At 39.9% G+C, this 22,680-nt stretch overlaps 1 protein-coding gene across 2 annotated transcripts in view; it reads left to right on the forward strand.

The window, feature by feature from the left end:
- THBD (thrombomodulin) overlaps nt 1-22,680 on the forward strand; it is a 155,923-nt gene that overhangs the window by 54,517 nt on the left and 78,726 nt on the right. Inside the window, exons 2-3 of one of the 2 annotated variants that reach the window (XM_090285971.1) lie at nt 12,023-12,129; nt 13,575-13,619. The exons of the other annotated variant lie outside the window; for it this stretch is intronic. Of the exons in view, the coding sequence (XP_090142097.1) occupies nt 12,023-12,121 (99 nt within the window). The 3' untranslated portion in view covers nt 12,122-12,129; nt 13,575-13,619. Of the gene's footprint in view, nt 1-12,022; nt 12,130-13,574; nt 13,620-22,680 lie in introns of those variants that run through there. 2 annotated transcript variants of the gene reach the window in all.

Here is a 22,680-nt window from a genome sequence, read left to right on the forward strand (position 1 = left end):
ATTGATATACTTATATGTAAATATGTGTATATTTGTGTGTGTATCTACTTCCCTCTCACCACCTATGGAACTGGGCTACTAATCTCACTTTGAAGGTTAGGAAAGTGATGGGTAGGTGGGGGAGTTCAGTAGTGTCCATGTAAGGAATGAGGACAGAGCAACATGGAAATCTGGCTCTCTTCAGACACATGCCCTGCTGCCTCTACCTTACGTCTTATATTTTGCATCAAATCATAAAATGAGGAATGCTTGATTTTCTGACCCAGTTAAGGAGGTTTTGCATTTTTCCTCTAAGCATGCTGCAGAATGTTCTTTTGAGTCTTCTCAAAGTCAGAGGTTGTCTTTCCCTGCTGCCTATTAAGTTTATTTCAGCCCCAGCAATGACACTCTGTTTTACTTCCAGTTGTAACTAAAGGGGAATAACTACAGCTCCTTGTTCCTGACTTGTTTCCTGAGAAACATACTGATGTCTTTCCCTCAAATCCCACATCTTAGCTCTGCTCTTTGCCTTCTGGCCCTCTGCAATGCAAAACATGGTTTATATTGATGGCTGTGTTATAACCACTGCTAAGCAAAAGGCAAATATGCTGGCAAGAGATGGTGTTACAACTTGAGGAGTAAGAATTGGGGATTCGGAGTCCAGCTGATCAAGGTTTGATTTTCGCCTGTGACAATAAGTCTTGAAGCGTGGTAGTGTCAGTTCTCTGACTTTGTTCTTCCCGAGCTCTCTAATTTTGTCTCATATATCAAAAAAGGCCCTGCCTCTTCTTCTTTCCGTGAACTACTTGCCTCCCCTAGTACCCAGAATGCTGATGACTATGCAGCTCACTAACCATGATCTTAGTCTTGGAGAGCCTGATTGCAGCTGTCATTGAGCCATCATCGACCTTGGTCCTCAGACTGTTCAATCTTCTTACAGACATGCAGTGTGGCAGTAGTGGGACATAGAGGAACTTGTTTTGCAGTTTCTGCTCCTGATCTTGATTCAGTACTTATAACTGGAGACAGAAAGGCAAATCTATTGCTAAATGCACATTGATAAATCAGCCTGGGCTCAGAGCAAGGCAGCCCTTGGCCTGCAAATTCTACTGTGCTTTTATTTGTAGCATCATTGCACACGACTGTTGCCTGCTCCACAAGTAATGCAAAACGATTTCCTGAAAATGGCTTCAAAATTGCATAGTGGCTGAAAGAAATCTTAAGATTATCTTGTAAAGTCCTTTTTTCTTTGTTTAACTATTTTTTTTAAAGATTTGAAACAATGATTCTATTTATCCAAATTATATACAAGTAGATAGTAGCTGAGGGGGAAAAATCTTTGGAATTTATTTCAGTTAGCTATTGTACATAATAAACTGTAGCAAAATTGTGTGGCTTTTAATAGTAATGGCTTGTTATTTTTCAAGGTGCTTCTGCTTGACTTGGTTTAGCTGAGTAATTCTGTTCCCCATGTCATTGGTTGAGGTTTCACTTGTTGCTCAGGAAGGTTGCTTTTACATGACTGGTATATTAAAGCTGCACCCACACGGCTTCTCCATGTGGTTAAATTAAACTTCCTTACAGCATGGTAATCTCAGGGTGGCCCACTTTTCTTTTTACATGGTGGCTGACTTCAAGAAATAAATTGGAAGCTGCCAACTACATAAGGCCTAGTCCCCAAACTAGCATGGTGTTCCTCTGCCACATTTTGTTGGTCAAAGCAGTCAAAGGCCAACCAGCTTTGGGTGGATTGACATAGTTGACAAGTCATAATGAATTGTGCAGCATGCACTTATAGGAAGGAAATTGCGTGGTAGCCATTGTTGAAGACCATGTCCCACAGCATCAGACCAGGGTCAAACTCCAGCTCTGCCAATGATCAACTGCATGACACTGGGCATGATGTTTGACCTCTTTGAGCAGCAGTAGTCTCATTTCACAAATAGGAAGAACACTAAGTGCATAGATTTTCTGGAGAAAGAAGATAAATTAATACACACAGTGTACACGTAGGAGGCACTCTTTTAGTTACATTGGAAAAAAAAAGACACTTTAGTTGTAGGTAGCACATGGAGTCAGTGTCCATATTCTCTTCATCCATTGCAGATGTCACCTGAGTATTTTGACCAGCCTGAACAGGACAGGCCAGAAATACCCAGATGGCTAGTGATGATAGGAGGAAGTAGATCCAATCATTCTCTCTTCATTCCTCCTGGACAGCCCTAAGGCATGTCTGCTTGCACAGCCTCTCAAATCATTAGAGACTGAACTCCTCTGGCTTTCAGAGGTGACTATTCTGAGCCTATCTTCTGCTAACCATCATCTTTTTCCACCTCATTTCCCTAAGGCCACAATGCACTTCTTGGGATCACCACCCACACAAACAACTTGGACCCAAATTCTTGTTTTAGGGGCTGTTTTTTGCAAGAACTAAAACTAAGACAGACCATTAAAATTCTCTAAATATGTGATTCATTTTAACAGAACATGTTGCTCATGTTTGTAAAAGATTTATATAGTCTACTTCTTGGTTTTCATTTTTAGACAGAAACCTGGCAGTGTCCATAGGTATCATAGCAATACTAAATTTTTTTCTAGGGAAAGGAGTCATTTCAGTTCTTCCTCTGTTCTAAAAGCCAAAATGTGTAACAGCTAGCAGTACCTCCCAAAAAATTCCAGTTGAGCCCTCATCTTAATCTAAAGGTTAAGCAGTAAGGATAAGATTAAGAAGTGGATGTGTGAGACAGAGTGCTCCCACTAGGGGAAATGGGTGCTATGGAGTGTGATTCTTAGAACCTGAACCATGATTCCTCTTAAGTAGGGGATTACTTTTGTTCAAAAGAAAATTATTTAATGAGCACCCAGGACAGAAATGAGGGAATGGACTAGCCTAGGCTACAGTGTCAGGGGTTGGCTTAATTTGCTCTGCCTTAGAAATAAAAAGGAATCTGGAGATTCTAAGAGAGGTATGGAAAGAGAAAATGGATGAGAAGAAGATAGAATACTAGCAGCTCTGCCAGCAGTTTGTGCACATGATTGAAGGACTTTGAAGAGTGGGACTATCTAATGTTGATTTTAAGTGTTTACATTTCTTCATGCAAATTTTTTTATCCTCCCAAACTTTTACTAAAGTGTCCTCCTGAAATAAATAAGTGTATGTGTTTTTGTGTGTATATATGTGCACACACATGTATGTATGTTGATTAAAGTACAGGTTTGAGCTCTCTCCAAGGATCAACCAAAAAGAGTGAGAATTGGGAAATGACTGCCTCAAAGTCGAAGTGATTGAGAGAACACTGATTCATAGATATTTGTAAGTCTTAAGGAGGAATGAATTTTCCACAGATCATGGGGAGATTGAATGAACTTTCTGGGTGTCAAGGGACAGCAAGTGTTGAGGTCTTCCTAGAAATATAGCTGAATGTCTGACTTGACATTTGAGTGCATGTTGGGTAGGGATACTTATGGGGTAGGTTTAGAAGTGAGTAACCAGATCTCCATTCCAGAGAGCATGAAGCAAACAGGACTAAGGGGATGCCTGCCTCTCTCACTACCTAATAGATCCACGTACCTCCTCTAATAAAATCAAATAAACCAACACAATCAGTTCTCATCTCCTTCCTACTTCTGTTTTCTTTTTCTTTGACTGAGGTGGGAGTTAGTGTAAGAGCTGTTATAAATTTATTTCTCAAAGCATTTATCTTACAGCGATCAAATGGTAGAGTTAGATAAAACTTGGTTTATGTGACACGTGTGTGAGAGGCAGACAGCTGTTTCAGGTGGAGATGTTTGCCTGCCCCAATAACTATGGAAGTATCACTGTCTTGGCTTGAGAAATTCAGATTCCTTTCAATGGAAGTTTCAGCGTTTGGTTTGAAAAAAAATTTAGAAAGTTTTTCAGAATCCTGGCATGTGCTAGGTCAGCCTTCAAAGAGTCTGACATAAATTAGTCATATTTTATGAACCCAAATTGCAGAGGAACTTATAGACTTGACACTCAGCAGGCTTCAAATGTATCAAGGACATCAAGCAAAGTGTTCTCTTGTTCTTTCTTTCTGTCCAAGAATCACCCAAAAGATTGCAGACTTGCCCACCTGGGCAAGATATAAAGAATAAGGCAGCATTCATCGAAAGAAAAGACCCCATCCAAAGGAATGCCTAATAGAGGTGGTGAAAGGTGCTTGGTCCTTTACTCCAGACCTATTTTCAATTTGTAGTCTTTGAAACAATTTCCAGCACTACCCCAGTTAGTCTTACCACTGCACTATGAGGTACCAGTATAAAAGATCATAATTTATTTTAGAGAAGAGGAACTCACAGTTCAGAACAGTTAAATGTGTGCTGGAAGTGACATCCAGCAAGATCATGCAAAGCCTGGTCTTGAAAGGTCTTCTGATTCTATTCTCCCAGAGGCCACATACCCTAAGCGTACAGATGCCAAGAAATAATGTAAGTGAAAGACGTGAACAAAGCTAATGAGGCACTAAGAAGTGGTGGAGACCACAGGCAACTGGGGAGCTGTTACCTATTTGAAAAGGGAACTGCTCTTTTGCCCCATCTGATTGTGAGTATGTAATGACATAGGCCCGGTTTTGCTAGATTTTCCAAATTTACCAAAATTCCTGCTTCATTGGAAATTATTTGGCAATTACTTTTAAAAAACAATGTGCAGATTAAACAAGACATATTTTAAGTGGTTTTCAGCCCACAAGATGTTATTATTTGTCCATCCCATGTCTTGATAAAAAAGAGGCTGGATTTGGGGGATGCTGCATAGCCAGGGCAGGTGAGGGGTAGTTGATGATAATCTCTGCTCTGTATTCTAAGTATTAATCTGTTCCTGCTTGTTCTTAACAGAATTTCTGCAGAGGATGGACAATGTGGCTAGTAAGTGGCTCCCCAGCCACTGTTCTTTTGAACAAAAAGTAGAAAATGATGACTGTTAATCTCATTAACCTGGAAGGTAGAAGTACAGAGTTACTTGTTCCCAAACCCACCTTCCTCCTCCAACCCAGCTCCCACCAGAATTCTGCATATGACACTCACTTCTGTAAAGTCATTTTTGGAGTTTATGGTAAAATGTCTATGCACTTAATGTCAAATGTATGCTTTCATCAAGCCAGTCTGATTTCTGCCATGTTATTTTTGTGAAGATGGATGACAGTAAGAAGCATTCACTTTATCTGCAGCTTCCATATTGGAGCAGTTTATTCAATATCTAGATTCATTTCTCTAGAGAACAGTTCAGACTTGAGGGTAAGACCTCTTTGGTCCCTGAGTGTTACTCTCTGTATATGCAGCTTCTCCCTCATGTGCAGTCAGGCACATCTGTTTATCTACAGTAGTTTATCATTAAGCAACGTGGGGTTTTCCTCTTCCTATACATGTACTGCCTGAGATTCCCACCCCCACCCTAGATGTGTTCTCAGCTTCTTGGCAGTTTGATTTTTCTGGAAGGACTACAGTTTCTTCCATGAGAATTGGTGCAGTCCCAGCAGATAAAATGAACTGGTAGGATGTCAGAAGCACACACTACTTTCTTATTCACACCAATCATGCCTGCAGTGTCTGCTCCATCCTGAGCCTGCACCAAGAATTGGACACACTACAGGTGGCGCAGGGGCCCTGTCCTTTAGGCACACAAAGCCTCTTATGGAGTCTTTCCTCATACTACTTTAGAGCTTCACCTATTTAAAAGAACATCAGGTTTCTAGGGATATAATCCCAGCAGTGGGATCAAAAGGCTGTTAAATTTTTTTTTTTTTTTTTGAGGAAATTCCATACTGTTTTCCATAGTGGCTGCATTCCCACCAATGGTGCACTAAGGTTCCCTTTTCTCTGCATCCTCACCAACACTTGTTCGTGATTTTTTTGATGATGGTCATTCTGACCAGTGTGAGTTGGTACTCATTGTGGTTTTAATTTGCATCGCTCTGATGGCTAGTGATGGTGAGCATTCTTTCATATGTCTATGGGCCCTCTGTATGTTCTCCTTGGAAAAGTGTCTGTTCGGGTCCTTATCCCATTTTTTAATTGGATTTTTTATCTCGTAGGGTTGAGTCATATGGGTTCTTTTTAAATTTTGGATATCAAAACTTTGTGTGAGGTACCATTGAGAAATATGTTTTTCTATGTGATTGGTTCCCCTTTCATTTTGCTGCACACCAGTTCAAAAGAACCTATGCACCCCATGTTCATAGCAGTGTTATTTACAATAGTCAAGTGCTGGAAACAGCCTAAGTGCCCATCAGTAAATGAGTGGATCAAAAAACTGTGGTACATTTACACAATGGAATACTATGCTACAGGGAAAAAAAAAGAAGAAGAAATTCCTACCCTTTACGAAAGCTTGGATGGAATTGGAGAGTATTATGCTAAGTGAAATAAGCCAGACGGTGAAAGACAAATACCATATGATTTCACCTATAAGGGGAATCTAATGAACAAAACAAACAAACAAGCAAAACAGAACCAGTGATATGGAATTAAGGAACAAATTGACAGCAACAAGAGGGGAGGAAAGAGGGGACAATGGGGAAAGGAAGGAAAGGGCCTCGTCAAGGAAGAAGTATAAAGGACCCATGGATATGAACAACAGGGTGAGGATTGACTATGGGAGCGAAGGGGTGGGCAGGGCAGGGTAGAGCAATAGGGGGAAAATTGGGACAACTGTAACTGAAAGACAATAAAAAAAGAATAAAAAACATCAATAGCAATAAACTAAAATCTATATAATAATAAATAATAATAATAATATGCTACAACAACAGTGGAAGCAGCTCTTGATAACAGGAAGAAGGCAGCTTTGGAAGAAATGTGGACTTGCCTCATTTATACCTTTTCATTGTGAAAACATGCCAAGAGGCAAAAGTGCACTCACTTTCAAAATCTCTGTATTTTCCCTTCTTTGTTCTACTTAGAGTAAGTGTACAAGAAGTTATCAGATTTGTCCAGGAACAGTTCTTGGGAAGTTATGAATGGCTGGAAGAATTTGCAGCCAACATACTCGAGTATGCAAGAGATAAATTTATTTCTATTTCTTCCAATCATTACCATTCTGACCTAGACACCCCCCATCCCACCCCCAATCCCTCCATATGAGAATTGCTCTCCTAGACATACTGCGGGGACCCTCCCCTAAGGACCTCACAGAGAGTTCCTCCTGGTGGGAACAACCTGGGAGGTGGGCGGAGAAAACATGACATCTGACTTCTGTCTTTCTGGGACTCAGCATTTGGCTCCCTGAACTCACATGTTGCCGCTCTCTGGTCTTTCCACCTTCCTGGTTGTCCCATGGCCAAGCATGCCAGCCTTCCAACCTCAAGGCCCACACTCTCATTACTTTTCAGGCCAGCCCAAGTCACTGTCTCCACAGCTCCTCTACCAGACACAGGGTATAGTCTCCAATGTGCTTAGGCCATGGGGAAGCAAAACCAGGCAATTGAAGTCTCTTGTAGACAAATTATTTTATTGCCTTGACACATACCTCCTCCAATGTAAGGAAGTGCAGTGCTCATCTACCAAAGTAAGTGGGGAAAGTAAAAGGGAGAAATGGCAGAGAAAATGTAGAAATAGATACTCCTCAATTTATTGTGACATGTATGGGGTACACAGAACAGACTACAAGGGGTATGCAGGAGTTTGCTTACACAATATGATTCAAGGAGTCACTGCTGGAAAATCCTATAGCTTATAATCTTTCAGTGTTATTCTGCCTAAAATTTGCATCATTAAAATGCAAACAGTATTTCATGTCCAGGTAACGGCTCCCACCACCACAACATGGGCCCATCACTGAAGATGAGCCAGTTTCTTCATCACAGAGCAAAGCTTGGAAGAAAGTAGGACCCCAGAAAGAACTGTGTGATAGAATTCTTACCCTAAGCGAGTGTGTCTATGTGTGCTGGGTAGTGCCCAGAGATGGGCAGCAGAAGTATTCAGGCCCTTGGTTTGAAGGAGAAAGAATGTCCCAAGTAGGAGTTCACATTTTTGGAGGGGCTTATTGCTTCCCAGGCTGGGAAAGTTATTCCTGAATGTCCAGATGGATTTTCATGAGCCCAACTATTCCTTTCCCAAAAAAATATATATTTATTTTGAATGTTAGTCCTTGTATTACTTTATTTTATATTTGGAAAATGAAAAACAGACAGTGCAAAAATATTCCAAAAGAACAAAGATGTCTAGCTTGAATGTCAACTCCCTCCTATTCTTGCCCATCCTGGGACCCTCCCCAGAGGTGGTAGCAGGTTCTATGTTCTGGTCTGAATTTACGTTTGTTTCAGCTTGTCTTGGAGATTATTCCATGCCATTACATAGAGTCACCTTAGAGTTTTCATGTTTATGATTTTGACTGTGGTGAAATATTTTGCTTAGAATAGAAAAGACAAAGTTTGAGTTTTGAGACTTTTTCAGGGAACTAATAAGCTGGAACAAAACCTTCTCAAGGTCCAAAACTATGGATGTACTCAGCTGAGAAGCCATGTGGGTATAACTTTCTAGCAACTGGGAGCAGATAGATCATCAGCTCAGGCTGACTGCTGGTCCTTTCATGTCAGTCTACTCATATACTGATTAAACTAAACCATGTATGGTTCTAGATTTTATTCTAGATCTCAGAGGACCTCAAAGAGTGATGAACCCACTCAAAGGATTGGTTAGGAGTAATCCTTCAGCCTCACAGTTCCTTGTGTATTGGAATTCTGTGATGCTCTTCCTTTAGGAGAGGGACACTTAACACTTTATGAACATCTGCTTAATGGTAGGAATCCAGCTGACTACTCCAAACCATCATTGTTCATTTGCCAGAATATTAGGTACTGTCGCTGTACAGTTGTGCCTCTTTGCATTGTTGGGCATGCCAGAAACCTTAAGTTATATTAAGACCTTTGGCCATATGTAGTTGTGTATTTTCATAGTACATTTATAAACTATCATTTTAAAATTACAAGCAAAACTGTAGGCATCATGAAATATATAGGCATATAGAGGATGGCTTGATGGGTGGATGGATGGATAGATGTTTTAAATGCCTCCAGTGTACCATGTTGGTGAGAGAGGAATTCCCACCACAAAGTTATGGGGATGACGAGACACATGCTATCTGACACTGAATAGATGTAATTAACATCAGTTTATTAATCACATATATCATAGCTTCAAGGAGCAAGGCATCACATTCCATGCAGAACTACACAAGTGTTTGGGGAGCAGAGTGAACAAGCAGTAGCTTGGGAGGTAGCCTATGTAATATCAAAGAGGTGGAAGATTCCTTGGTTCTTACAGAAGAATGTGATTGGCTTTTTTGAATAGTTCTATGGGCTGACAAGGAAATGAAACCTGCTACTAAGGGATAAGCATAAAATCTACCTGATCTTCTTGACAAGGAGGGTTGTTTGGCTAAAGGACCTTATCCTTAGGGGAAAAGCAGGGAGGAGAACTTGTGGTTGGGTCATTTGAGGTCCTCTAATTTTACCAGATGTCAAAGCAGCACATAATATTGAACCTTCATTTAAGGCCTTGTACCACAGCACATAAATAGAAGCAAATACCAAGAGAAAGGTAAGAAGAATGAATGATGAATTATTGTACGGATGGAAAGAAAGAAGAATAAGAAGATGGAAGGGTAAGATAAAGGATGGGTGATTGGATGCACTGGGGCTGAGGGCTTGTATTTGTCTCCTGACTTCTAAAAAGCTTTGTTATTTTACCATTCACATTTCAGTCTCTGGCTTATCTGATACTGATTTTTGAGCATGATGTGAAGTAGGGTCAAGGGTCAGTTGTTTCTTCCACATGTAGAACCAATCAACCCAAATCTTTATTGAAAAAAAACACTCTCTCTCTATAGCTTTTTGGTGGTCCCTTTGTCATAAATCAGGTGGGTTGGTTCTGAGTTCTCTAATCTTTCTCATTGCTCTTCTTGTTTGGCTTTGTATCACCTTCACACAGCTTTAAGAACACACATCAAGAATATACACATAACTATTACGGAAAAGGACAGAAAGCCAAATCAAAATGGGCTAATGAATTGAATAGGCATTCAAATCAATTCTAATTCTTTCCTTGTAATCTTTGATTTAGCATTTATTTATTGAGTGCCTGCAATGCACCATTCTGAGACAGCAAAATAGGGTAGTTATTTATATATGTATGTATTTACTTACTATTTACTTATTGATCTTTACCTATGTTCACTTATTATATTTCACTTCCCTTTTTAATGGTATGTGACCAATAAGGCAGGCAAATGTCCAATAATTTTCAAAGTTCAGAAGCTGAATAATTACAGAAATGGAACAAAAAGCTGTAGTGAGGGCAATAGTACTAAGTGTGGCCTAGAAAAGGAAGGGTACATGGATTGGTTGGTGCTTCCCCAAAGAAAAGGTCTCATTTCTGTTACAAATTGGAAAAAATCCAATTGGAATGTATATTGATTTTTATATACAGGAACCAAATGTTCAAAGCATTGAAAAGAAATTGTAGCTCTTCTAAAGAATAAAAAACAACAAGCCAAAGAAAAGTTGGAAAATGGGTGAAAGTCAAGGGAGCAAATAGCTAACAGTCGACTCTCAAACTTAATAAAAGTTTTAGAAACTATGACTCAAGTGAAACACTAAATGTAAGCATCCTGGATGGGCAAATACAATTATATTTCCAGTTTTAGTATTGTCATGGTAACCATTTACTAAATATACTTGTAATCTCAGGGATATCAAGTAATTGCATATAAGTGTAGAATGGCAGTTGTTTGGTTACATGTGGAGCATGCAATAATCAGAAAATGAGAGTCATAAATACGGAGTAAGTAGAAATGAAAGAAGTGGGAGTTCTTTGGGTTTATTGTTCAGTTGGGAAATTTAAACTTTAAAAAGAGCTATTGAAATTATTTCTTAAATTATCCCAGTTCAGAGCTAAAGTATACCTATCATCGTGATGTAACATACTTAGTAACTTTAACAGGAAAACTTGACTTGGATAACAAGACTCTTGGTTTATATAAGCCAAATTCTGTCAAGATCTTGAAACAGATCTTGAAACAGGATATTAGGCCACTTGTCTTTCATGAAAAGTACAAAGAAGCTTCCCTCTTTCTTTTCAGTTTTGAATATGAGTCCCCAAAGACTTGGGCAAAACTGAACTTTCTTGGAGTTGGTAAACTGAGCCAACTTTAACACTGGTGTCTCAAGTTAGAATGGATATGGTGGGCATGGCTTCTGAGAATGTTGATTCTGTATTATCTCCTTGATGTGCTGAACCAGAATGGGCTGAATTGCAATGTAACACAAGTTACTCTTTATTTCTTCTTTGAAAAAAGGAGAATATCAATACAAATTCCATGTGGTGGGATTCAAATTCTGAATCTGTCTCTACTCAGTGTATTGGGAAGAATCCCTTCCTCCCTCAGAGCAAGTGCCTACAAAATGAGTGAGCAAAGGACGTGAAAATGCCTTACAAATTTTAAAGTATGATAACGAATGAAATTTCCAATTTGTGGTAAAAATGATTAAATATCGGCATTTATAGATGCTCCTATTTAATAAGATCATGCTATTAGAGCATAACAAACTCAGTAGCATTTCTTATCTATCATTGCTTCACTCTACTACAAGTCTCCTTGTTCATCCACAAAAAGCATTTATTAACTGCCATCTAAGTAGCAAGCATGATATTAAACATCACAGATACAAAATATAAAACAAAAGTCAGGATCATGAGAAAGGCGTATTCTTCCAAATAACTAATGAGTCTACAAATTTAACTTATTAATAGAATAGCTCCCCAATTAATGTAGTTTATGCATATATCCTAAAATGCTAATGTAGTTGCACATAACAGAAACAAGTTAAGTTGAAGTAAGCATCTCTTCACACACAGAAAAGAATTTATCCCATGGACTAGGGGGAGTGACTCTCAAGGATAGGAACGTCACTACTCATTGGAAAGTGACAAGAAGCCAGAAGATGAGAAGTTGTTGGAGCCCACACTACCTCTATCTCTTGGGTCACCTCCTCTCTGTTTCTGTTTTGTATTTTATGCTCCACAGCCCCACTTTTCTGCTAATTACAAGGCAAGAAAAAGACCGTTCTCCAGCCTGCAATTAAATTTAGGCTGTATCCTGCCACCTAAGGATACCCAGTTCTAGAATTGCAGGTGAGTGACTCTACTTGGGTCAGAATTCCAGCTAACTGTTGTGAGCAGTTAGTGAGTTCACCCTCATGCATACATACACCTGCACCCCCACACAAAGCTTCCAGTGGTTTGTGTGTTGATCTGTTGGTTGATTGATTTGGTTTAAGAGACTATCATACTAAATGCATCATTCTAAATTTATTTTTTCACTTAATCTTTTTTCCTTCTACTGTGTTACATATGGGATTACATTATTCTTATTTAATAGCTGTGTAGTATTCTATTGAATCTGTTCCGTAGTCTATTTATCCCCTGTTGATGGTTATTTCCAACTTTTCATATTATTTACAGTCACATTTATTACCCTCTTATACATATTTTAAGTATTTCTGGAGTATAGAAAGCTCCAGTGGAACATCTGAATAAAAAAGTATGTGCATTTAAAATTTTAATAAATGTTACAAAATTGTTACCCCAAATGCCTTTAACAGTTAACACTTCTGCCAATGTGATATGAGAGTGAATATTTCTTATCCCTTTGCTAATTCTGTATATTTGTAATCTTGCTAATGGTCCACTCAAAACAAACAAATAAACAAAAACCTGTTGCATGCTCTGGTTCCAAAGAGTCCATGTGAATCGAATCATTATTAAAGGATGTGACACCTCTTTCTCACTTTTGTGCCAGAAGGAGCACAATGTCTAAGACATCCTCACCAATTTGTACCTTTGCTATGGAAAGACTGGCTCTCAGCTTGCCATTTGCCTCCCCCAGCACAGAGCTCACAGTTGGAGATCCTGCTCCTAGGAGAAGTGCCTCTGAGCTGCCCGCCTTCATGGGGGTTTCAGTAAGTGTAGTTCCTGTGAAAACACTGAAATATTTTCCATTATGACTTTATAAAGCAGAACTAGGAAACAGCTGAGTTAAAAGGTTAAAAATTTGTAACCTAAAAACAATATTTTAGAATAAACATTTAAAAAATAGAATAGGAAGTTATGAGTAAATTCCTTTTCATTTATAATTAATATGAGGCTCTACCCCGCTGTTGACATTCCTTTTACAAAAACCAAATGCAGAGATCTCACCCATCCCCGTACCTCTTCCTGAAGCCAAAGGGGAACCTGCCTCAGTCCTGTCTGCCTATTCCCTGAAGTAAAGCTAAGTGTGTGATTATTTCCTTTCTTTCATTTATATGACATTGGGAGAAGAGCTTAAAGGTACAGTTAGGAGGCAAAGAAAGAAAGAGGTTTAATCTTTTTGTTTGTTTCCTATTTTGATTTAGTTCAACTGTTAAATATAAGTTTTCAAAGAACACAGGGAGTCTCATTTGTAGGTTTGAATGTTATGGAGCTGTTGTTTCCATTACAGATTGGAAATAGTGCTGAAAACTGCATAGTATTTGGTGACTGACAGCTAGCTCTAACCCATTTCCTAAAAGACCACCATCTCATTCTGCTTACTTTAGAAAGACCTTCCAGTCAAGATAGAACCCAATGACTTTGTTCAAGAACATACTGATTTTCTTTTTTCATAGAATTACAGGTAATATCATTGACTACTCTTAAAAACAATGTATAATATAAAACTATTTAATGAGCTTTTTTAAAAGTGCAAATTGGAAAGTGGTGAAAAGGACCCCACATCAGTTTTTTTTTTTTTTTTTTTTTTTGCAAACTCTGCCTTACATCCCAGCTGCTTAAACTTGGACTCACTCCTTAACCACTGTGCTTTGTTTTCATAGCTGCAACGCGGGATAACTCCTATTTCACAGAATTGATAAAGATTCAGTTAAATAATACAATGTGCCTCCAAAGTATCTATATTACATCTGGCATAAGTAGGCGCTCAAATGTAGGTGGAGGAAAGTGAAATTTAGAATGTTTTGATTTAGCTCTGACCAGTGTGGCTCAGTGGGTTGGGTGTCATCTTGTGAACTAAAAGGTTGCCAGTTCAATTCCCAGTCAGACACATGCCTAGGTTGTAGGCCGGGTCTTTGGTCAGGGGCATGCGAGAGGCAACCAGTCAATGTTTCTCTCACATGTCTCTCTCACACATTGTTGTTTCTCTCCCTTTTCCTCCCTCTTTCTCTCTAAAAATAAATAAATAAAATCTTTAAAAAAAATGTTCTGACTTATGTTCATACGTAATCCATTCATTAGTTCATCAAGTTGTGAGGATGAGTTCCACCATGGCACCCTGGTAAACTTGCAGCTACTCATCCAGGCCACAACAGACAAAGGCATGGATGCTGAGCCTTGGCGAATGCCTTGGTTCTCCAGGGACATGAGGCCATCTCCCCCTTGTTTTCCCAGTCCCTGGAGGCTGGTAGGAGATGGTTTCTTGTCCTTCCAAGGTCTTGATGAGATAGAGGTTCCTGCCTTTGATGCAGGTGACTTTGAGTCCAGCAACTCCCAGCAGTCCTCCCCCACCTCATTTTGATGTCATCCTACTCAGTGCAGTCCCTCTTGAGGTTAAGGACTTTGGAGCTGACACCTCTGGCTGCTCCTTCATCTCCATATATGCGAGTTCCCCAAACCAACTGAATCTAAAGTAGCTCCCAGATCTTGACTGGCCTCATAGTCCAGCTTGGCTATGGCCTTGCTTTTTCTTGGGTGCTTGACACAGATATGCTTTGGGCACCTTCTCTGTGTGTGGTACCAGGGACCCTGTGATAAAAAAGGTAATTTCAGTCTCTGCTTCCAGGAAGTTTTTGTCTTTCATGCTGTTAGCAATGATAACCTCATTGTGGTGGTTTGCAGTGACACACCTCTGATGAGGATAGGGCCACCACTTTTTGTGTTCTCAATGTGTCTTTGAATTTGCCTTGGTATGGAGATCCTCAAGCCAATGTCCAAGTTCTCATCTTGTCCCTATATTCCTTGAAACCACATTCTGGGATTAGCAGTCATCTGGTGAAAGTATTTGAGCTGGTTCTCAGAAGGAACTCGAGGTGATCATCACAGGGTGATCCCTTCAGCCTTTCTCCATCTAGACTCTGAGCACATCTCCTCTGCCCCAGGCTCCTGACTCAGGTTCACTTATTATGATTTAAGGGCAGCGGGCACCTAAAACAAGATAACTTTGTAGTGATGACTTCTAGGGGAGAAATTGCTTCATCACTTGTTTCACATCTTTATCTGAAATTTTGTTTCTGTCTAGTTTAGAGGACTTTCCCAAGAAAGACCCTAAAGCATAGATAGATTCTATCTTAGTGTAAACTCCTCAGGAGCAGACCTCAAAATAAGGATTTGAGGGGAAGTAGTTTGTTTGGAAGGTGAGCCCAGGGCTCATCTTCAGGGGAGGAAAAAAGTGAATAGGAAAGAGACAACATAGGTACTCATGAGCAGATTTCCACTATGGTCATCTGAAGCTGAGTCCCATGGAGAACGCTATGAAAAATGTGAAGCACATAGCAGAGTGCCCTGATCCAGGACTGGAGAAGCTGGTGCACACACTAGGACTAGGGTATCCAGGACTACCACTGCATCCTGTCCTTTACTGCCCAGGGGCTATGCTTGGGGGACATTAGCTCTCTTTTGAGGTAGGTGAAGGTCCTTGCAGCAGGATGTCTTGCATGTGTCCGGGACTCTTGAGGGATGAGAGGATCTGGTCAGGGAGCCAGAAGCATCAGTTACCACCTTCTATCTTCTAAAAGTGTTTCCTCTCTTGAAGCCATACAGAAGGGAACTCCTGTAAGATATAATCAGCCTGGAAAGCTCTAAATGCCTAAATCACAGGAAGTATCACATTCCAGAGAAATGCTGGATTCAGAAACTTTGAATCGTTTCTCAGAACTAAGTCATATCAAGAATAACTCTAAATACACCCACTTGTGTCAAAGAGGGTCCAGTTTCCTATGAATGGTTTATTGAAAACCATGTTTGGGGAAGAAAGTGTTTGAGAGCAGCACAGAGACTTTAAATTACACATAAAGAGATGTGGTCTGCAGTTGACATTTTCAGAGTGTTTGTAAACTTGTCTTTAATTTTGAGATATATTAGGCAGCACTTAAAATAAAATTGCCTGGATTTTACTTGTGGAACAACTGATTAGAGAAGTCAGCTCAGCTGATCACTTTTAACTGGTACTGCTACATGCCTGGTTGGAATAGCTCTCTGATGATCTTGGACCCAGGTGGAGGAAAGACAACACAAAATTCTCAGGATGCCCTGTGCAGCTCTATGACTCTCTATTCCCTTACAGAAAATAATAGTAATTCCTTCCATGTGTGCATTTTTGTATGGTTTGTTGAGTGTTTAAGACACCATGCCCCTCCATCCTTACAATGGACAAGGGTATGAGCCACTTTATCTCCATTTCATAGAGAAGCTAGCATGTCAGGGAAGAATAGGATCTGCCTACTTGGCCCAGAAGAAGAAACTGGGCCAAAACCATCTCATGAACATCAGCAACCAGACACTGCCTGGCATGTAATTAATGCCAGGTAAATGTCTGAATGACTGTTGGTTTGAATCGTTGTTTAATGTGAGTCTTTTCACTGTAGGATGATCATAAGTAGGCAGGCATTAGCCCAGAGAACCTGAGAGGCAGTAGGAGTTTACACTAATGTACTTTAAGGACTTTTGTTTTTAATTTTTTAAAAAACACATTTAGTTACTTATGTGGCAAAATGGTTCTCCAGAGCTGCTCCCCTGTCTGGTGGCCTATCTCTCCCCAGTTTATCAGAGCATTCCATTAATGAATCATCTTCTGCAGTGCTAAAAGTAGCTCAGGGACACCCTATCCAAAGGTATGCACGTGTCAGTGAGACACTGAAGAGAAAAACATCAAGATCCAGCTGAATGAATTTCTAGTAATGGGTGTCTGGCACTGTAGTAGGCATGTTTAAGGTGGCCATCTACTTTGTGGTTAGGGGAACAGACTTCTAAGAAGACCTGAAATGACTGCATTCCAGAAGACACCTAACCTGCTCCCTCTTTGGCCAGCCTTACTAGACCCCAAACACTTCCAGGAGAGTAGTGAAAGAAAAGCGTGAAGGAACAGTAAAAGCCTCCTGAACAGAATAGTTACTAAATACTATGATAGAGTTGTTGCTAGTTTATGAAACTAGAATAAGGCCAGAAGACTCCCAAGTTGCCTTTTGGTAATTTCAATACTCCCGGCAAATGATCAGCAAGCAGAGACACTCATTTCCAGGACTACTGAGCACATGAGGGCTGCTTCTGCTTCGGGTTTCTGCTACTGGACATATAGGATTTTTTCTTAATTATTGATGATATCTTAGGAAAACTGCTGCTGATAATCAGGCAAAAATAGATCCAATGCTTCTATGCCTTATTATAAATGCCACAAGCACTATCCCACCCACGATTTTCACTTAGTGAAATAGCTGCGATGTGTTGAAATGGCCATTGTTACAAATTGGTAACTTGTCCCAGGACTGCACAGATGTTAGAACATGGTGGTCCAGTCGGTGTGATCGCGGGATGGAGTGCGGCTTCTACCAAGGCTTCTACCACGGCTGTGCAAGCTCCGTGCACGGTGCGGCTCATCTCATCCCAAAAGGCTCCTCCTTCCAGCCCAGTTTCTTTGGGCATCTGCAGCCTATACTACCTGTTCTTCCTCAAAACATGGCAGCGGCTGGATCACCCCGGACTTTTGACATATGCAAATGAGCCACACGCAAATTAGCCCCCCCCCATGGGAAGTGGAAATGGACTTTGTTCATTCCCAGAAGAAATGTTGATGGACCTAGCATGACATATAGGCTGAGGAAAAACACAGAAATGTAAATAACCTGTTCAATGTGTTGGTGGGTAGAAGTCACCCTAACCAAAATGTATGTTCAGAAAGATGTGGAAACAGAGTCTGCAAACACACAACTCTAACTGGCTTTTGAAGTGGATCTGGAGTTTGTTTCCTCCTATTTTTCTTACTTTTTTCTTTTCTACTCCTTTCTTCAATTGTGCCTATCGAGGTGGACCGAAAGCTTTACCCTTACTTCTGTTTCCCCCTACCCCCTGTCCTTCTTTTCTCTGAATAAACTTAGGTGTGAAAACCTAGACTGTTTTCTTGGTAATTTTTCAGAATAAGAACAGGCTGACTGGAGTGAGCTATAGAGATAGGGTTTAAATCTAGCCCCCTAACTCCAGGGCCTTTTAGTTGCTTAAAATTTTGCTTCTCTGTTTTAGGCTGTCATTAGGGGTTTTTGAAGCAATGACATTTTACAAAGGAAAACTGTTGGAGCTTGTTTTTGCATAACCCCTATTAGTATATACAGGTGGAGAGGTACAGACAACCTCTTCTTCTGTGTTGGCATAGAACACTGATGATCTATTACCAAGACACCAAAGGGGGAGGGAGGTTGCAGTTTGCAGACATTGCATGTATGTGAAAAGTAAATGACCTTCCCCTGCATCTCTCTTCATGCCTGAATCCGTTCTCTTCTGTGAAGCTTCTAATGGCAGAATGAGCATTAGGTCTTAGGCAAACTCCTGTCCATAGCTCCCTGATCCTGAAAAGGATTGCTCCGTTCCAGCCTTGTTGCACCACCATCTGGTGGTCCCCATACCACATGGTACTTGCCCTTCTGTCAGGGTTTTTCCTACTCTTGGTGACCCAACAGCCTGACATGGTGTATCTCAGAACTGAGATACCCGTTTGATTCAGTGAAAACCTTCATCCCAAATGGCACTGCACATGGCTCACCACTTCCAGGCAGAGGCCACTCAATGACTTGGAGCTGAACTCCCAGCTCCGGTGGCTACCACAGGGATTTATTCATGAACAGCAAAACTGTGCCCATCCTGGGGTCCAGATTCTTATCCTGGTACAAATTTTAAATTTTTTTATTTATTTATTTGTTTATTTTATTTTTAGAGAGAGGGGAAAGGAGTAAGTGAGGTAGAAAAGCATCACTGTGTGGTTGCCTCTCACTCATGCCACCAACTGGGGACCTGACATGCAACCTACTCATGTGCCCTTACTTGGAATCAAACCAGCGACACTTGGCTCACAGGCCAACACTCAATCCACTGAGCCATAGTGTTACAGAAACAGGAGAGTCCAAAAATCACTGGAGTTTGTGGCTGGGGGATGGGGAGAAGGAAGCAGCTTTCAGAATGCCTCCACATGCCTGAGGCTGATGACCGGTGTCTTTCATTATGTAAATTGCTTTAATGCATCCAAAGCCTCAGGTGGATGGGAGGAGTCTTGAACCAGGTGATGGTATGGAGAGCACACAGAGCCTACGTGGGGTTCTGTGAATGGTCAGAACTATTGGCAACACCCACTGCGTCAGAGGACGCAGTCAGGGATATATAGGCAGCTGCGAACACTTTAAGGGGGGGGGCACGCTCTGGGGCTGGCTCCCTCGCTGGTGAGTGTTCGCAGAGGTGCTCTGGAGAAGGAGAGGAGATCCACTCGGTTTACAGAAAGAAGACAGTTCGCAAGGAGGCTGAGAATCCAGGTGGTCCTGCATTGAGAGCTGGAAGACACCACAGCAGAGAAAGGACCTCGCCAATCAGATTGAGTGATTGGCAGCTGCTGGTAAAGCTGAACCGTGCCTAGGAAGTAGGGAAACAGTGTTTCTGACCCCCCCTAAAACTGGTTAGGTTTGGTAGAGGGGAGGCAAGGATATGTGTAAAGGTTAAATAAACAATTTTTCTTTTCACTCAAATATAATATTCAGAGTTGTAATTTTGGCAGCGGGCAATCAGACCCCTAACTAAAGAGCCCATGGGTTTGTTTTCAATTGGAGCAGCCCAGGGGTTCTGTAACAATAGCAGCCAGGGGATATCCTGGTACAATTTTAAGGGAATAGGAATATGTAACACTGGCTTGGCCAAACCCTGGATGCTGTTGGTTATAATGGCAGAATTCAGCTTTCTCTCCAAATGTGCACATACAACACACAACACACACACATGCACCCCCATTAATACAGACTTATTTTACAATTAATGAAGTATATCTTTTTGTGGTGACTAAAAATAAAAAATGACCTAGACCACTGGGCATCAGTATCAGAATCCCTCAAGGGCTTGTCAGCACATAGGTGGTTCGGCCCCACTCCAGAGTAGGTCTGGGCTGCCCAAGGACTTTCATTTCAAATAAAGTTCCAGATGCAGCTCTTCCATGCACCATATTTGAGGCCCACTAAAGCAAACTCACAGCAGCATGATCCCTCAAGGCCTTAACCATTCCTTACCCACAATGTCAAAGGACTTGTTAAAGAGAGGCCAGTTCCTTAGAGTTTCTCAGATATAAAAATTTTGAATATCGATTACGGGTTAAAGACTGCAATTAATACACAACTTTTCTGTTTCTACAATTACAGCAGCAAATCAGCTTCTTGGATATTGCAGGACCAGTACCTGAATTGAGGTACAAGTACCCCTTTGTGTCACCTTCCCCCAAAATAGACAAACAGAAGAAAGAGAAGATAGAATATAAGAAGCAATAAAGTGAATAGTGGAATTTTTCTTTAGTTTTAAGTTTTGTGTTTCTAGAAACATCTGATCAAATAACATCTTTTATAAACAAAATGGAATATAAAGAAACCATTTGAACTTTCTCAGTTACTATAGTCATTATGCCAAGCCCCAGTAAGATAAATCTTAGCTTTCCAATTTTGGAAACAGTCAAAAATGCTATTTGAATTAATTTCTATTTGGGAGTTGACTAAAACTGGCCATAATCTCTCATACTTCAGGATAAACATCATAGCATTGTCATATAAATCTGTAGTCCCCAAATTAGGTTAAAGGAGAACTATGGGGGCAAGTGAAATATATTTTTACAGATTACTCTTCAGATATGTTCAGATGCTAGCTGTTCAACTTTTCTTTCTTCCTTATTCAATATGAACCAAACTAAATTTCTACATTTTAGGAATTGTATTAAATTGTATTATAATTTTCAGTTACATATAAAGTTCACTTAGCACTTCTTTGTGGAAATTTTAATATTATATATAGGTTAAAGAAAATAATATTTAAAATAACATTTAAATACTTTGTAAGAAACAACAGGAATTCAACTTTTTAAAACATAGCCCAAAAGTACCACTGGACTGCATCTATAATAGTTTCCCCTAACAGAATATGTTCCAATACAAACATAAGTAAATCATATTCTCTACAATAGATTAACTCTCAAAAGTTGTGTGTATAGAATGTCTACAAAGTAAGTTACTAAACCTTTAAAATAGAAGATTAGAATTGAAGTCAAATATGAAAAAAAATCACCCTAAGTTGCTGATGCTGATACTGTTTTCTGAATTAAAATTTTTTTTAAATTTTAGCCAATCAGTTCAAGACTAAACTTTTGTGTTTTCAGAAAGAGCTAAATAAGAACAATGTAAATAGAATAACTTCCCAATCCAACTCCAATTTTGTTCAGGTATCTAATTATTTCCTGTGACTCAGAGGCAATGACTCTGCTCCACTCAGAGAGACCTGTGGCTGTTTTCCTGTCAATAGCACTTTAGTGCCCTTGCCATGACAGTGGTAGAGGTGTGCAGTGACCCAGGCTTGATCAGCATGTCATGAAGAGATGACTGATAGGACTCCTGGAAAATTTATCCTCATAATACTGGGTATTAGCTTTCTGGAATTGACATCCAGAACTCCTGAAGCCATCTTACAACCATGAGGGGACCCAATCTGGGGCAATTCCAACCCAGATAGGATGACTTAGCAAAGCGAGGGAAAGTACTTGGGTCCTTGCTGCCATCACTAGCTGTTGAATGGACCAGCACAGAAACCTTCCAGACCCTCACTGGTTCCTATTTAATGTAAGAAATTACATCAAACAAAATGCATGTGGTTCCATACAAATCTGATGCTTTTTTGTTCCGTTTCTTTTTAAAAATGCCACTAGGATTTTGATGGAGATTGCGTCAAATCTGCATAATGCTTTGGGTACATGTTGATTTTTTTAGTCCACAAACATAAAATAACCTCTCATTTCTTAGTGTCTTCTTCAATTTATTCTAATAATGTCTTGTAGTTTTCTGTATAAAGGTCATTTACATCCTCTATTAAGTTTATTTCTACGTATTTTATTTTTTTCGTTGCAACCGCAAAAGAAATTTTTTCATTTCTTTTTCTAAAAATGTATTGTTCATATATAGGAATGTGATGGGTTTTGTATCCTGCAAGTTTACTGTTTTTGTTTATTGTTTCTAATAGGTTTTTTGGGGTGAAGTCATTAGAATTCTTTATATAAAGAATATGTTGTTGCAAAAGTGACAATTTTATTTTTTAATTCCCAATTTGGATACCCTTTATTTCTTTCAATTGCCTGATTGTTCTGGCTAGAACTTTAAGTACAATGTTGAATAACAATGGTGAGAATGGGTATGCTTTTATTGTTTTGGTTCTTAGAGGAAAAGGTTTCAGTTTTCCACCATTGAGTATGATACCAGCTGAGGGTTTGTATTATATGACTTTTACTATGTTGAGGTACTTTCCTTGTATACCCATTTTATTGAGTGTTTTAGTCATAAATGGTTGTATCTTGTCAAATGCTTTTTTCTGGATTTATTGATATGATCATGTGATTTGTATTCTTTAGTTTGTTAATATGGTGTATCATGTTGCTCAGTT

Source organism: Furipterus horrens, unplaced genomic scaffold (genome assembly GCF_987537825.1).
Source record: "Furipterus horrens unplaced genomic scaffold, mFurHor1.1.pri manual_scaffold_8, whole genome shotgun sequence".
Lineage (NCBI taxonomy): Eukaryota > Metazoa > Chordata > Mammalia > Chiroptera > Furipteridae > Furipterus > Furipterus horrens.